Source organism: Stegastes partitus, unplaced genomic scaffold (genome assembly GCF_000690725.1).
Source record: "Stegastes partitus isolate 25-593 unplaced genomic scaffold, Stegastes_partitus-1.0.2 Scaffold373, whole genome shotgun sequence".
NCBI lineage: Eukaryota > Metazoa > Chordata > Actinopteri > Pomacentridae > Stegastes > Stegastes partitus.
The window spans coordinates 76,196-91,861 of NW_007578104.1; the positions used below are offsets into that span (position 1 = coordinate 76,196).

At 43.9% G+C, this 15,666-nt stretch overlaps 1 protein-coding gene across 2 annotated transcripts in view; it reads right to left on the minus strand.

Moving 5' to 3' along the window:
* LOC103359445 (chloride channel protein 2-like) overlaps positions 1 to 15,666 on the minus strand; it is a 203,008-nt gene that overhangs the window by 67,044 nt on the left and 120,298 nt on the right. For both annotated transcript variants that reach the window (XM_008284783.1, XM_008284782.1), the window contains 3 exons: positions 13,131 to 13,232; positions 11,127 to 11,211; positions 6,205 to 6,360 (listed from right to left, as the gene is read on the minus strand). In XM_008284783.1, the coding sequence (XP_008283005.1) occupies positions 6,205 to 6,360; positions 11,127 to 11,211; positions 13,131 to 13,232 (343 nt within the window). The remainder of the gene's footprint in view (positions 1 to 6,204; positions 6,361 to 11,126; positions 11,212 to 13,130; positions 13,233 to 15,666) is intronic.

Here is a 15,666-nt window from a genome sequence, read left to right on the forward strand (position 1 = left end):
TACGGACAATTTACAATCACCAATTAACCTCAGCATGTTTCTGGACTGTGGGAGGAAGCCGGAGAACCCGGAGAGAACCCACGCTGCACGGGGAGAACATGGAGACTCCACGCAGGAAGATTCTAAGTCCCAGAATCGAAACCAGGACCGTCTAGCTGTGAGGCGGCAGCGCTAACCACTTTTATCCATAGTGTTTAACCCCAACATTAACCTATTTCTAACCCTAAAACCACACGCTAACCCTCAAAAAGCAGTCATCAAGCTGGTCCTTACACAGGTTCCCTGTGGGTCGGTAATTTGAATATGAAAACAAAAAAAACTAATGAAAAAGTCGTCTATTGGTGGCGTCCACACACATTTACTATATAATCACTGCACTTGACTCCTCGCCTCTGGTTTCACGTTTCGTTTTGATTTATTGCTGTTTGACTGAAAGAGACAAAACTTTACAAACAGGAGGACACGAGTGAGGCAGAAGGGAGAAGTGAAGGATACTCATGTCAAGGGTATCAGTTATGACGCAGTATCCAGGACATTTACACTCTATTTAATTTGTCAGTCATCTGGGAGCCTGTGCTGATGTGTGTGTGTGTGTGTGTGTGTGTCACATTGAGAGGACAGTCTATCGCCTGGGGGCCTCTGGGGACCCTCAGGGGCCCTTCTTCTATTCCCACTCCAATCACAGTCCCGCCAGCTCTCTGTCTGTCTGACACACACTCACTCACACACACCTGTATTAATAAACCCACTCCTCCGTGAGAGCTGTTGATGTGCGCAAATGCTATTTTTAGTGGTGTGCAATCAACTACAAAGCACGCCAAATTAGTTTCCAGGGTTGTGTGTGTGACTTCAGGTGTTGAAAAGCTTCACAAAAAAAAAACAGCATCACATCTGACGCCCTTCTTCTTCTTCTTCTTCTTCACAACAGGTGAACTTGAGGACACATTCTTAACCATCCGTCTTGTGCTGCACCAAAAACATGCGATTAAAGTACACGGAGCAGCTTCATCCGCTGACCTGCTGACAAGGACTTTCTGACATGAGACACTTTACCTTCCCCGTCGAAAAAGTTCAGCAGCTGGAATGAGACTCTTCCTGAAGTTTCGGCATGAAAAGGAGCAACAAGACAAGATGGCTGCCAAGTCGAATAAAAGAACCATTCATTACCAAGAAGGAGAGGGAGAGAGAGCAATCTGCTCTTTGAAAATCACCAGGCTGAATCCAGGAAAACCAAAGGCTGTAATTAGACAGAGCCATTACAGCCTCTCTTTGAATGCTGTGTGTGTGTCATACGAGATTCTGGTGTGTGTGTGTGTGTGTGAGAGGATGTGAGTCAGTGCATGTCCACAGATAGAAGATGAGAAGCGCTCAATGAGATTTGATAGGTGGGTGATTAAAGTTAGAAAAGTGTGCGCCTCACCTATATGCCACCTACAGGCACCTGTCTGTCTCTGGTAACCTTATACATGCAGACACAGACATGGGCTGGACGTCACCCGGAGAGGAATGACGCTGAGAGACGATCCATCAGACTATTTCGCTAAAGGACAGAGGGAGGACGTGACTGGGACACACACACACACGTGGGAATGAGATAACGCATGGCTGGCTTTCATCAAGAAGAGTTGATTCAGGCCAACCCACTGGATAAAGTAATCAGAATTGGTACTTGACGGTCCTTTTCTTTGAGATGTGGTGACGGACAAAAGGCTGAGAGATGTTCTGTAATCTCATGACAGTGAGTTACTGTAGTACAGTCACATAATCAGTCTGTAGGCTTACATAACTGTGACACTGGAGCCTCTGGTCAGCGCTGGGTACCCGTTTCACTCTGGACTTTTAACCACGTTTTCCAGAGCAGTGTGCTCGGCAGCAGTTCTGCTTCACTGTGGATGCTGTTTTAATAAGTGCTACGTTATGATATGAAGCTTCGTGTTGCCACCGTATAGACTACCTTGTGTTTACTGATTCAACTTGGTTTGAATGTTTAGGATCAATCTGTGGGATTTTAAACATCTGAATATAATAACTTCCATATAATGTGACCGTTTTACTGAAATTCATTTGAAAGGTTTTGAAGGAAAATCCTTCTTTGTGGCACCAATAATAACTCAGATTAAAGGATTCCTCTGGACTGTGTGACCAGACAAGCTGTTGTGAACATATTTATTAATATTTTATGAGCTTATCGTGTTTGAACCATTAAAAAAACATTCAGATATTTGTTGAAAGCTGTGTAAGATGAAGAAACGTCACCGCTGATATAGATCTATAACACAAAGATCCAACATGAACCCACATTTTGGCACCAACAGCAGTTTTCAGAAAGAAGACGGTTTTGTGTCAGCAGTCAAAACATGTGTAAAGTTAGATCCTAATGGATCAGATCGACATCAGCACTGATCTTACATCCCACAGATTGTTTGGTTGCATGTGAACGTGGTTTCAGTGAGACTCACCAGATGTAAATTGTGGCTAACAGCTTGACATTGACTGATTTTAGTTTTGTAAGTAAATAATTCTTTGTGCAATATTCATCCAAACCTATTTCTACCCCCTGACAGTGTGTTGATACATTAAATTGGGACCCATGGAAACATAAACTAAGTACTTCCACGTATTAAAACTGCACCGGAGGATTTAAGTGCTTTTGACTGGGGGCCCACATGACCCCAGTACATTATTAGTTTTAACTCGAGGGCCCTCAGTGCCCATAATTGCAGTGAGGCCTCGTAAAGCTTCTGCTTCCATTCATGGCAGTTTGTTCAAAAGACATAAAACTCTTAAAGTACATCACTGACCAGAAAGATGGAAGCAGCAAATGAAGCTGAAAAGAAAATTAAAGTGAGTTTTTCCCCCAAAAAACAAAAGCAAAGCACGTCTGATATTTGAATAAATATTCCAAATACTGATGCACACAGAGGCGGCGTACCTGTTCTCCCCAGTCACAGGTAAAACGATTCTTCCTACTTACTACTGAGCAACGTATGAAATGTGTGTCTACTGAAAATAACTGCAATCCTTCGGCATGTGATTTTGCACCAACACAACCAGACAGGATGCATCTCCTTATTATCAGTATTCAGTAAAACAACGTGCTGCTTCAGTTCAGTGATCCCTGTGTGACATATGAGCATCAACGCTGGAGTTACAGAACATGTAAAGATTTAAATCAACATATTTGTTAGCATCTTCCTCTGAGCTGCTTTTGCATTAATGATTGGATATATTTGTTTCCTCACTAATGAACTTTAGTTGAAAAAAAAAAGTGCTTTTCATACGAGCTTTGCTGTTTAAACCTATTTTAAATGTCAAGTACAGTAACAGCTACAGATTTGAAACTACCTTGTTCTCCCCTACACACAAACCCACATCACCTACTCTACACCCACTCACACTTGTGCAGCGCTCGCTTTGTGTTCTTTACAAGTTCAGCACAGACACACATTCACACACACTCAGCTCCTGATGCAGCAAGGGGACATTTATAACCTCTGCTTTTTTTTGTTTTTGGTTTTGGAAAAGGACATTTCATTTCAGCTGAGCGGTGCAGTCCAAATAAATAAAGGTTATATATATTTTTAAAAAAAAGCCAATCTAATCACAACACCAGCAGCACTCTGCTCAAACACCAGCGACCTCGTCTCCTTAAAGAGAAACAGGAGGATGGGCGCTGAGACTCTGACATTTTGTCTCATAGGAGAAAATGAATATATAGTAACTACTGAGCTTGTTTGTTCCACTGAGACCAGCAGTGCAGTGGTTTGGCTCCAATACTTGCTATCACACTGCGTTTTAGCTCATTGAGACCCAGGAGAGTTCAGCCAGAAGCACTTACTGATACCTTTACTGCATGTCCTCCTCTGCCCTCCTGCCTCTCACCTCAGCAGAGCAGCAGGGATCCAAACATTATCCACTGATGCATGTTGCTTTTTAATTTGCCTCCATCACAATGCTCCTTAACGTTTTCTCTTACCTTTAGCGTCAGTGTTCTTTTGTTACGTGTGCTTTGTAGTTTTGCACGTTTCAGTCTCGACACCTGCCACCAGCGACGAGCTGTGTGATTAACTCTGTGGGACAAGCGAGGACAGCGATCGTGTTGCACCGAAACAGAGCAAAGCGGCCGCTAGCCACCTGGCAAGCTGTACGCAAGCCAGCGATGCGTCACTTCAAACCCAGACAGCACCAAGACGGAAAACCAGCCCCTTCTCTTACTCTGTTCTAAATAGATCTTGTGTGTTGCACATGAAGCCTTGTATAATCAGAATTTTAGGTATTTTCTTTTGGTGAGAATCAAGACTTTTTATTAACAGGTCCATAGATGTTATGTGCCAGGAGACGCCTCATGAGCAAAATAAGCAGCTAACACCATCGCCGATGAGCATTTCTACCCTAAATGACAGCAACAAACGACCACGGCGTATGTACCAATCAGGAAACAATCCCTGTCACGTCGCAGTTTGAGGCTCTCTGTATCATTAATCTTCTTCAGAATCAGTTTTCGGTCCAAACTTGTACGCCGAAGCAGTCCAGTATTGTGTAGCATAGGGCAACTCTGAGCTTGAGACGTGAGGAAAAAACGTTTAAACGTGTAACTTTGAGGCACGGAGACGAGGTTTTACTGGTTAAACTTAAGACAGGAGAGGGACTCCTAAATGAAAGTATGCACACTGTGGTTGGGGTTTGAATAGAATCAAATCCATTTAAATCAGCTTTCCACATTGGAAAGTCAGAACTTTCTAACACTTTAAGATCCATTATCAGCTTTTGTTGGTTGAGAAAGCAAAGAAAACAGACGGGTTTATCTGTATACGACATGACTGAAAGTAACTGACAACGACCGGCCAGGTGAGGCGACGTCGTCTCGCTATACAACCCACCTGTACTCTCATTTACATTAGACACATTTTTCCTCCTAGATCTGAGACTGTGACCCTTATAGTTTGTAGGATTCCCAAAGTCTGCATAAGAAGGATGGCGGCATGAGTCAGCAATAAGATTTTCACCCAGGAGACGTTCTGTGAGGGTCCATTAGTCTTATACATAAGATTTATTACTCCAGAATGCAGCTTAAGTTTTATAAGAATGCCAGTTTAGGGAGACGAGGTGGAGTGAGCCCTTCTCTGCTTTCATACTTTCACACACTGCTTCTCTCAAACACAGGTCGCTTTTCTGCACAGCTACGACGTTTAGAAAGGTTCAAATATCTATACATAGTCAAACCCGAAACGTTAATCGAGGAGATTCTTTTCGAACTCAGTGATGTGAGATCATTGGAGATCTGTGACCTATGAAACCTCACGGAGCTTCTGAGAAGTTCTGCCCGAGCAGACACGGGTTTCATTTTACCTCTGAAGAAATTAATAGTGATTTAACCCAGAAATAGAATCTGCCATTGGTGATATTTGTGATTTAAACTGGCAAAAGCAATCTTATAAAGAAGCGAGATTAGAAGTTCAAAGTACCTGGCTCCTACAACCCTCACCGTAGAGTCACACATGATAACATCCTCATAACCACACGTTATCCGTAAAGCTGGATTCAGTTTCTCTAATCGAACAGCTTTCATTTGACCTTTATTATCCAATCAGGTCCCAGCGTTCACGTTGGTCCGTGTAACTCTGAGGTATGAGTACATCTCTGCTCCTACACGTTCACATGGATTCACTCAGCGATACAGCATCAAAGACGGACCAAAACTTTAAATGGCCTCCCGCGAGCAGAACTTTGAAACACCGTGAGGGGGAGATAGGCCTCTTTCCAACACTTTTTTAAACACGGCCTCCCTTTGTTCTTTAGCAGTGACTAAAAAGATGGGCTCCGATCCAATACTTTCCCATTAGCTCGATCCAGAGTTGAATGAGAGGAGCAGAACCCCTCCCATCTATCTTATGCTCAGTTCACAATCTCCTCCTGGTTTTCCTTTAACTCCACTGCAGCCACAAGCAGCTGCTGCATATATGAGATTTACATACTGCACCAGCGGATATATTACAAACAGAAAGGGGAGGGGAGGTGCAATAATGTATGCGTACAGGAATTTAAATAAAGAAGTGAAACACCCAGAAGGAAAACAGACGGCAAATTATGGAGAAGAAGAAAAATAATTCAGTTTTCACAACATGAACATTTGCCTCGCTCGCTGGATCGCATTTATTGACATAAATTAATCTTAATGACCAGTATGTAAAAGTCCTCTCCTACCTTCATGACGATGAAGAGGACCAGCGTGACGAAGACATTGAGCTGCGGATGTTTCCAGGCCTGGGAGTGTCCGATGTAGTCGAAGTCCTCGGCGATGCCCTGCTTGGCCCACGTCCTGTTGTCCAGTAACGTCACCAGAGACTCCTTCTGGGTCAGCTGGAACCACAGGGGGCGACATCATCAGCACAGGCCGGCATGAGCGGCACACTGCAGCGTTTGGGAGCTCGTTCATTAATATGGGTTAGCAAACTGAGTCAGTGTCTCCATTCATTAAAAGCAATCTTGACCTCAAATATGAACGTCCAGAAACAGACTCCAACTTCCTACAAGTCTACAGGTTTGATTATCTTTTATCCAAAGCGACGTCCATCTGAGAGCAGATACAACACAAGCAAGGGTCTGGTCAGGAGAAAACCATCTAGATCAGAGATATAGAAGGAGTTCAGGTGTGACAGGACGCTGATGCCAGCAGCAGGCTGTAGGGAGGTAACAGGAATCATTCTGTTGTTGTTTGTTTTTCATCTGTCAAGTGCAAAAGTGTTCAATGAAGAGCTGCTCTTCAGTCTGTTCTTACAGACTGAGAGGGTGTCAGCAGGTTGAACAGTTTGGTAACTCGTTCCACCACAGAGGAGGAGAGTCCAGCTACTGGACCTGTTGTGGTGGTCGGATCAGGAGGCTCTGGTTGGTCGAGCGTAGTGAGCAGAGGGAGTGTAGACCTGAGGGAACTGTTCTCGTTGTAGTTTTGTGGGCAAGTGTCAGAGTTTTGAATTGGATGTGGGCAGCAACTGGAGGCCAATGAAGCGATCTGAACATCGGGGTGACGTGCTGTGTTTGAGAACCAGACGTGCTGCTGCGTTCTGGATCATCTGCAGAGGGTTGACCGTGGATGTGGGGAGGCCTGCCAGTAAGGAGCTGCAGGAGACATTATGAGAGTTGGACCAGGAGTTGTGCTGCATGTTCAGACAGGAAACGTCTGATCTTCCTGGTGTTATACAGGACAAATCAACACGACTCAGCAGCAGAGGACACATGAGCCTAGAAGGTTAGTTGGTCGTCAAACAGGACGCCAAAGGTTCTGGCAGATTTTGTGGGTTTGAACTTTAAACACTAAATGCAAAACCCTCAATCACATGTTCAGTCCTCAGAGCACACACGTGTTGAATCTGCTGCTTTATTGAGGATTCACTCAGTATATGACGTACGATGTTGAATCACTGGATAAAGACAACCGCTCAGAACAGCTCTGTATGGATCTGCAGTGTAGAGAACTGTTCTCTGCTACATCAGCACTCACCCCCTTGTGGAGACGATGGTGTTTGATTCATCTGACTGCATCATATTCGTCCACTTCTCTGTGGTTTTTGCACCACTGCACACTGAGATGAGCATTAATGTTTGTACTGAGGGGTTTATTCACTGAAGTCCTTCTATAACGTCCCTCCTGATCTTGTCCTGCACTGACGGTCTCAGTCATCTGAGGAGGTGTTGCTCTTCTGCTTGTCCTTTGCACTAAAGACATAATTCCTACATCCTGATGCCTTTCCTTCTGATCTAAATACTTCACTGTTGCTACTGAAGCCAGCGGAGCAGTCTCAGTGACTGAAGCTCCTGCCATATGAGCCCCAACGATAAACCTTCATCCTGACATCAAATCAGAACCAGCTGGACCTCCTGAGCATCTCTACAGAAGAGAACATGGCTGGATGTTAATTGCTTAATTGTACCATGCAGTGTGTGTTTGTCTACTCATTTATTCAGGTTTGTTTGTCTCTTCTCTGTGTTATTTTATTCAACACTCTCCAAATCTGATGAACTTCCATTTGCAAGTCATTAGAAAAAATATGTGCTGGTCTTTGTTTTTACATTGTGGTTGTTTTCCTGCTATCAGCACCGCTCTACAATCTGAAGGATTAAATCAGTATTTATTCTGAGCTATTCGACCATTTTACTTTAAAACATAACAATGATTCAATGCAATAAAGTCTAATTAGCTAATATACTGCAACTGGTTTTTCAGATGTTTTCAAGCTCGGTCATGACAACGGAGACAAATCTTTGGTAAAATATTGTGACACAACAGGCATTAAATTTGCCTAATTGGATGATTTCAAATTGATAAATGCTAACGTATATTCAGCTGGGTCCTCCAAACTGTTCATAGACGCTCATGTCCTCCTGATCCATTCAGCTCGTGGTTAACCTCTGCTCTTCTCTTTTACTTCGTGCCTTGTTGATATGCATTCAATCTGGTTGTTGTCAATCTTTCTTTTGACCTAAACCTGCACTAAAACCCTGTGTGTTTTGGTGCAGGATTCGAGCCGTGAAGCCAGAAGGCGATGGGCTGAAAGTGTATTAAAAGACGTCACTGGATGTTTGAGGTGTAGGAGAGCAGGCAGGAAGCATAAAACAAATTCATCTGCAGTGGGTTCCTGACTAGATGCAGACACTGGGGGGAGGCGATAATGTTGCCCGTGGCCACAGAAATGATGATTGAGGAGTGTACGAGCAAGACAGTGGGATCTGAGATACAGAAATTTGAGTGTGCACTCTGGAGAAGAGCTTTAGGAGGAGTGGGCCAGCGTGGGCAGATTTGAGCTTCAGAAGCCTGACTCACGCTCTCATTAAGAGCCAAGACCGAGCGGATGTGTGTGTGTGTGTGTGTGTGTGTGTGTGTGTGTGTGTGTGTGTGTGTGTGTGTGTGTGTGTGTGTGTGTGTGTGTGTGTGAAGCCCAAGGATGCACAGACTATTCCTTTTCTAATTCTGATAATTAGACAGATGAAGGGGGGAAACTGGAGAGAAGTCACACACATCCATTCCTACGAGTCGCCCTCAGGAGCAAAGCGACGTTCATCCAGACCTCCAGATGACACACAAACCCTAACCCATCTGAACCTGTGCTGCGAGTGTCTGAACACGATCACACGCCGGCATGAGCGGCAGTCGGGTTAACGATGCAACAGACAGACCACAGCAACCTGGTGCCACATGTGTATAAATCATGCTTCTAGCAGCGCATGAAGCTCAGTTTAATTACACCAAATGCAGACATGAGCATGAGTCGGATGAGCTCGTTCATCTGGTCTGGCTGCTGTGATGTGCAGTCATGTGGTTGAACAGAAGCATCAACATTTCCTCTCTGCAGTCCCAACCTTTTGTTTTGCTCATCGATATCAGTTACTCATTCTGTTTTCCAGACAGACAGCAGTGTGGACAAACTCTATCCACACATAGAAAGAAGGTCTGCATTTAACGGTGTTCACAAACGCACCGTTTAATCCACATATAAACAATTCAAACAAAAAATAATCACAACTTGAATAAATAAAAACGTGTACATTAAACCTGGAGCTCATGAATCTGATAAAAGTTCCTGTGGATGTAAATCTCCAAATATGTTTGTGACGCTCGGCTCAATGTATGCAGTGACTTCTTCTTTTTCTGGCTTTATTTAGGTGCTTGTAGCTCAGACACTTTCAGCACCATCCTGTAACTTCATAAAGGGAGAAGCACCTTTTCGGATCACACATTTTTTACAGAACACCTGCAGAATTTTCCAGCGTGATGCGGCTTTAACTGGAGTTTATACTAATAAGACCTGTTGCTCGCTAACTTCACAGCCTGATGGTGTCTTCTTCTGGTGATGTGCTGCACATAAAGGCATCATAGATTTGTAGATCAGACACCATGAATGAGTATTAAAGAGTCTCTGTTGTGTCCATCTACAGGCACGTCATTACATGTTGGGGGTCTGCTACAATCTATGTCTTTAAGGGCCCACTCCTGTAAAGCCCGCTCTGTGCTGACTGGTCCAACAAGGTTAAACTGGTTAGTATGGTCACTCAGAGCTGAGTACAGGTGGAGACATGTTGATCCAGTAGAAGCTGCTCCAGTGAGAGAATAAAGGCAGAAAGCTGCTCATTCTTCGTTTGAGGGTGTTTGAAACCATCCATCCATCATCTCTACACCTTCATCCTCACCAGGGTCATGGGGGGCGGAGTCTATCCCAGCTGACTCAGGGTGAAGGCAGGTTCACCTGGACAGGTAACCAGTCTATCACAGGGCTACACTTAGAGACAGACAACCAAGCACACTCACATTCACACCTACGGACAATTTACAATCACCAATTAACCTCAGCATGTTTCTGGACTGTGGGAGGAAGCCAGAGAACCCGGAGAGAACCCACGCTGCACGGGGAGAACATGGAGACTCCACGCAGGAAGATCCCGGGTGTCCTCACCGGGACGCCAACCGGCGACCTTCTAGCTGTGAGGCCACGGTGCTAACCACTGAGCCACCTGCAGCCCCGCTATGTGACCTGGACCCTGGACAGGTCAGAGGTGGTGTTTTGTGGTGGAAAAGAACTCCTTGCAGATTTCTTTACAAAACGCTTTAAGCTACTAAAAGAAAGGGAACACCAGCACACTGCATGATACGGGCGGCTTAAAACTCCACACAGAGATGTAGTTTTACTTATTTACATTTGCAGGACAATCTTATCAGATCTATAAACTCTGAGCTGGGTTCTGATGCCTTGACGTGTAAAGCTGTTGCTCATTAGTTCAGACACAGAACAGCACACATCCATCAGGCTTGTTTTTACTGTCACAGCACACGTTCGTCACCATTGTTGAGACGACTTTCTCTTCATAAATATTCTCCGGCTAATGTGACTAAACTTCCAGATGGTTTGAATGAATCAAAAAGCTGTTCGCTCACAGCTACAGCGATGATTTCTTCTCACACATACAGCATTACGAAAGGAAAACGCTGATGTGAATACGCAGCATATATGGATAAAGTTGGCACGTAATGGGCCATAAAGCCGCAGGCTCACTCCCACATCCACTGCTGCAGTGCAATGCTTATCGATCATATAAATAACTTCATACTGTGTGTCGACTGGGCGTGGGGAACCTACCTTTCCAGCCATGAACTGTCCAAATCCAGGAGGAAATGTGAGCGTGGAAATAAGCAAAGTGACCAGCGCTGGATACAGCAGACGCCTGAGAGAGAGAGAAGGAAAAATAAATGTAAGGTGGCAGACAGAAGAAGGAATAAAGAGAAGAAACAGACAAAAAAAATCAATGTCTGACAGTTAAATGAGCGACTTGGCAAAGACGCGTCTCCTCTGCTCGTTATACTGTAAAAGGCTGCACGCTCGTCAATACAACAGAACAACTAAATCATTCACGTTAACGCTGCTGCAGAGCGGCCAAACGAGTGATTCAACACGTCGTTAATCACAGAGTAGAGAGACGTCGGCTTAGTTGTAAAGTTAACTCTAATTCAAACATCTGGGGACATGTCGGGGCTGCACCGTGAGCTCTGGTACAACAAAACTACACAACCTGGATGATAGATCTGTGTGGGTGATCAGAATCTAAACTGAATGAACGTATCACAAACATACCACAACTATGCATGAAGCTGACTGGAATTACATCCTCCAGTCATCTCAACTGGTCACATCCCAGTTTGAACATCAAATATGGCAAATAATCCAAAGTGTAGAGGAATCATGACCTAATGACCTGATCATGCACCTAAACATGAACCGCTTTTCAGTCTAAGATTTGGTGGTTGATTCCAGAACCTGATAGGGAAACTAGAATTTCAGAAAACTGTAGCTCCTCATTTAAATCAGTCTTTGTGCTGCATGCACAGAACATCATCAGAACTTCAGCAGAGATCTCAGTGGAACCCACTCACTCTTCTGTGTGTTACTGTATGCATGGTGGCTCGCATGGTCGCTGGGTGCAGATTTGTGGGATCACTGTGTTTAATTATATCAATTAACAACAATTAAGGTCAAAAAATGCCAGTCACACCTTTAAAGTCTGGTTCTGTTTGACCAAAAGTCCAAATTATATTCAGTTTACATTTATAAGCTGAAATCAGACAATTATTTTTCTTTAGAAGTTACTAAAATGATTAATTATTAGGGATAGTTTCCTAGATTTTAACTAAAAGATGTTCACCAACAGCTATTTCATTCATGCTAGTTTCTGCATTTTGTGCTGCTACATTATTCCCCAAACACAGCTGGCCCTGGGCATAGGCAGTACAGGCTAATGCTAAGGGCGCCGACATCCACGGGGGGGCGCCACAAGCTTACCCGGCTAACTGACATGTATTCAGGCAAGTATTTATCAACAAGCGCCGATGCAGTTTCTCTACCTTTAGCAGCAAAGACGTTACATTAGCGTCTTAGCTGCGAACATCGAAGACTACGGTTGAGAAACTGCATCGGCGCTTGTGGTTAAATATTTGCCTGAATACACCTCAGTTAGCCGGGGAGTGTCGCTAAGACCCCCCCAAACATTTCTGATGAGAACCCTGTTAAGCTAATGGATCGTAGTTACTGTTGTCAGAGCAATGCTAACTTGCTAGGCCCTGCTCTGGCGTATTAGCTTAGCAGCTGCTCAATAGAAGGACGATGAAGGCCTTCCTATGTGTGTCTGCCATGAGAACATGTGCAGCCTCAGTGTCAGGGTGGATTTAAGTTGCTCTTTTTGCCGACTGATGCAGCAAAGAGAGTTAAAGGCCGGTCACAGATGCTCGACTCCACTCCCATCACGTCGGTGGCTTGAAATAGATGTAAAAAAATGTAAAAAGAAGCTGCCATGGAACCATCAAAGGGACTCTCGATGTAAACATTTGCTTAAATATTCAGTTTTTACACCACATTTACACAGCGGCATAATGTCTATGTATTAGTATAGAACTGAATTATTATTACCGATGCGTAACGGTGTGCTTTGTTAATTCTGTAATTACTTCAGCTTTGTTTGGACTGTTGGTGAGTTAAATACGTAGCAGCGCCTCATTACGTTTGTATGAAAACGTAGCTACAGCACTCTGAGAGACCGTCATGGTGTCAGAAGTTCGTCTCTGGACCGGACCTCTCTGCAGGTGTACTTACTTCTTCATGAGGAACCTGTTGATGGCCTTCTGTTTCCTGATGAACTGGACGATCAGTCGGTTCAGGTAGACGAACAAAGCGCCGCCGAAACCGCTGGCGATGCTGCAGAGACATCAGGAGGAGAGGTTTTTTCCCAACTTGGTACAAAAACACATTGTGCACAATCGAATTGAAAGTGGATAAATTAGATCAAGTGTAAGCACAGCATCGCATCGAGCGCACCACATTTCTCTCTTGAACCAATTCCCTCGTTGTCCCCAAAGTGTTTGGCCACAATAAAAACAATGTAAATGTAATGAGCCTCTAATGTGCTGGAGGCGGACGTCTCCAGAGGACGGGATCGGTGCAAATGTGATGCAGTGAAGTCGTATAAGGAATGGGGAAAGAGGTGTTGGGGAAGCAGAAAGAAAAAGAGATCACAAAACAAGTAGGAGGCACAGACTGTAGATAGAGAAGAAGAAGAAAAAACAGGAAACAAAGACATCCACTGAAGGGAGAAACATACAAAAAAATAAAGAGGGAATTACAGCTGAGAGACAGTAAGAGTCAGAAAGATAGAGCACACTGTCAGATGGGGATGTGTGGGGGAGTCAGAGACAAAGCACAGAAAGAGGTTTATATAAGCATGCATTTATAAGCTCAGTGGGAGTCCTCTTCATGGCACCGAGAGGCAAAGAAAGAGGAGCGAGGTGGGGAGAGAAAGAATAGACTCATGCAGCTATGCAGACAACCCAGTGCTTATGAATTTATCTTGCTGCATTATTAATTCCGTCAAATACCTTTGAATAAGTAATGAGGAGGATGATGAGGGAGTCTTTGCCCCCGTGGTGCAGCCGGAGAAAACACCGCACGGCTGCCTTTTTGTGTTCTTTATAAGTTGTACATCTATAATAAACTGTGTGGGACCGTTCGGGTGGTAGAATTTGGTCTAAGGATGGTACCGGTACCGCCTCAGACGGACCGATCCTTTGGAGGGAGGAGCTGCAGCTGGTTCAGTTAAGGATTCAATCACTGGCATCTCCAGGATATGACTTTGATTCATCAGTTGAAAACTATAAACCGTCACAATCGCTTGTTTTCTTCTCACAAACAGTCTAAACTCCAGATATGTTCTAGGATTCTGATGGATCAGAACGGGCCTTTGGGAATAACTACACACAACACAATGCAACAGGTCTGTCTCACCTTATATGATAGAAATCTGTGCATTTTCCGCTTATTGCAGAGACTGCATTTGATGAATAAAAATGTTTATGAGTTGAATAAATTAAAAAATAAACAAAAAGCGGTTTAAAAAAACATATCAGGTGCATATTTTTATACTTGTTTCGTCTGGTCTGGTTTCAACAGCTCAAGAAATTAAACAGATAATGTTCTGAGTTCTGTTGATTGATGGAGAAAAATAATCAGCAGTTGGTTGAGAAATTAAAACAAACGTACACGTATTCCATAATCAGTTAAATGTGTGCACTTAATGGCCATAAATAACAGTCAGGATGAAGGTACACGACAAAAATGACCAAAAAAAAAGATCAGTCAACTTCATACTGAATGATGACAGCCTGTATGAATTTTCTCTTGAGGTCAGAAGAGTTTTGGTCACTTCAGATGACAGATTTACATGTTTATCTGTTTGTCTAAATGAGTTTGACGTCATGAACTTTCACTGTTTGACTGCATTTGAATCAGAATGAGAAAGTCGTGAGGTTGTTCGCTCGACTTTCCAGCGCCGTCAATTAAATCTGATCAAACCGCGCTCACGTAGTCTCGAAAAAGCTTTTGAGCCTAATAAATAACACCAGTGGAAACCATTGTAGAACGTCTTTAACGAGGTTATTAAATGACCTGTGAATGCACTCTGGCTACCTGCACGTCTGTCACCGCTCCACATGGACATGAACATCCAGAGGACTGAAACATCTGACAGTGAGTCTGATAGAAATCTGAATTTCTGTGACAGCTTGGACAGTGCAAAGGATTCTGCATAATATCATTCATATCATCGTCCTCTCTGGACAGAGTCTATGGAAAAAAAAAAACTTGTTCGCTCTGCAGCACAAAGCTCACAGATTAGACTTCTGCTAAAATGCATGAAGAGAAGCCTGGTGAATGTTGGGATCTTTGGTTAGATGAGACCAGGATGAGTTTGTTTGGCTCAGATGGAGTCCAACATGTTTGGTATGAAGCTGGTCACCACAGTGAACACACGGTCCTGACAGTGAAGCACCGTGGTGGAGTTTAATGAGTGAATGCAAAAGGTGTTGAGAGAAGACATCTACAGATGGCACCATGAACACCGGCTGACAGTCTGACTCTAGTGTTGGCAGAGGAGGAATATTTCAGCATGCGAATCAGCTAAAGCACACTGCCAAAATTAAAAAAGCAAAAAACCGTGACTACGATATATTTTGGCCTAACTTGGAAGCAGTAGAACACCTGTGGGATGTTTTAAGATGACGGTAGAGCAACACAGAGCCTCCAGCAAAGAGCAGAAGAAAGCAATAGTCTGTGAAGAATGGCAGAACACATTGGATCG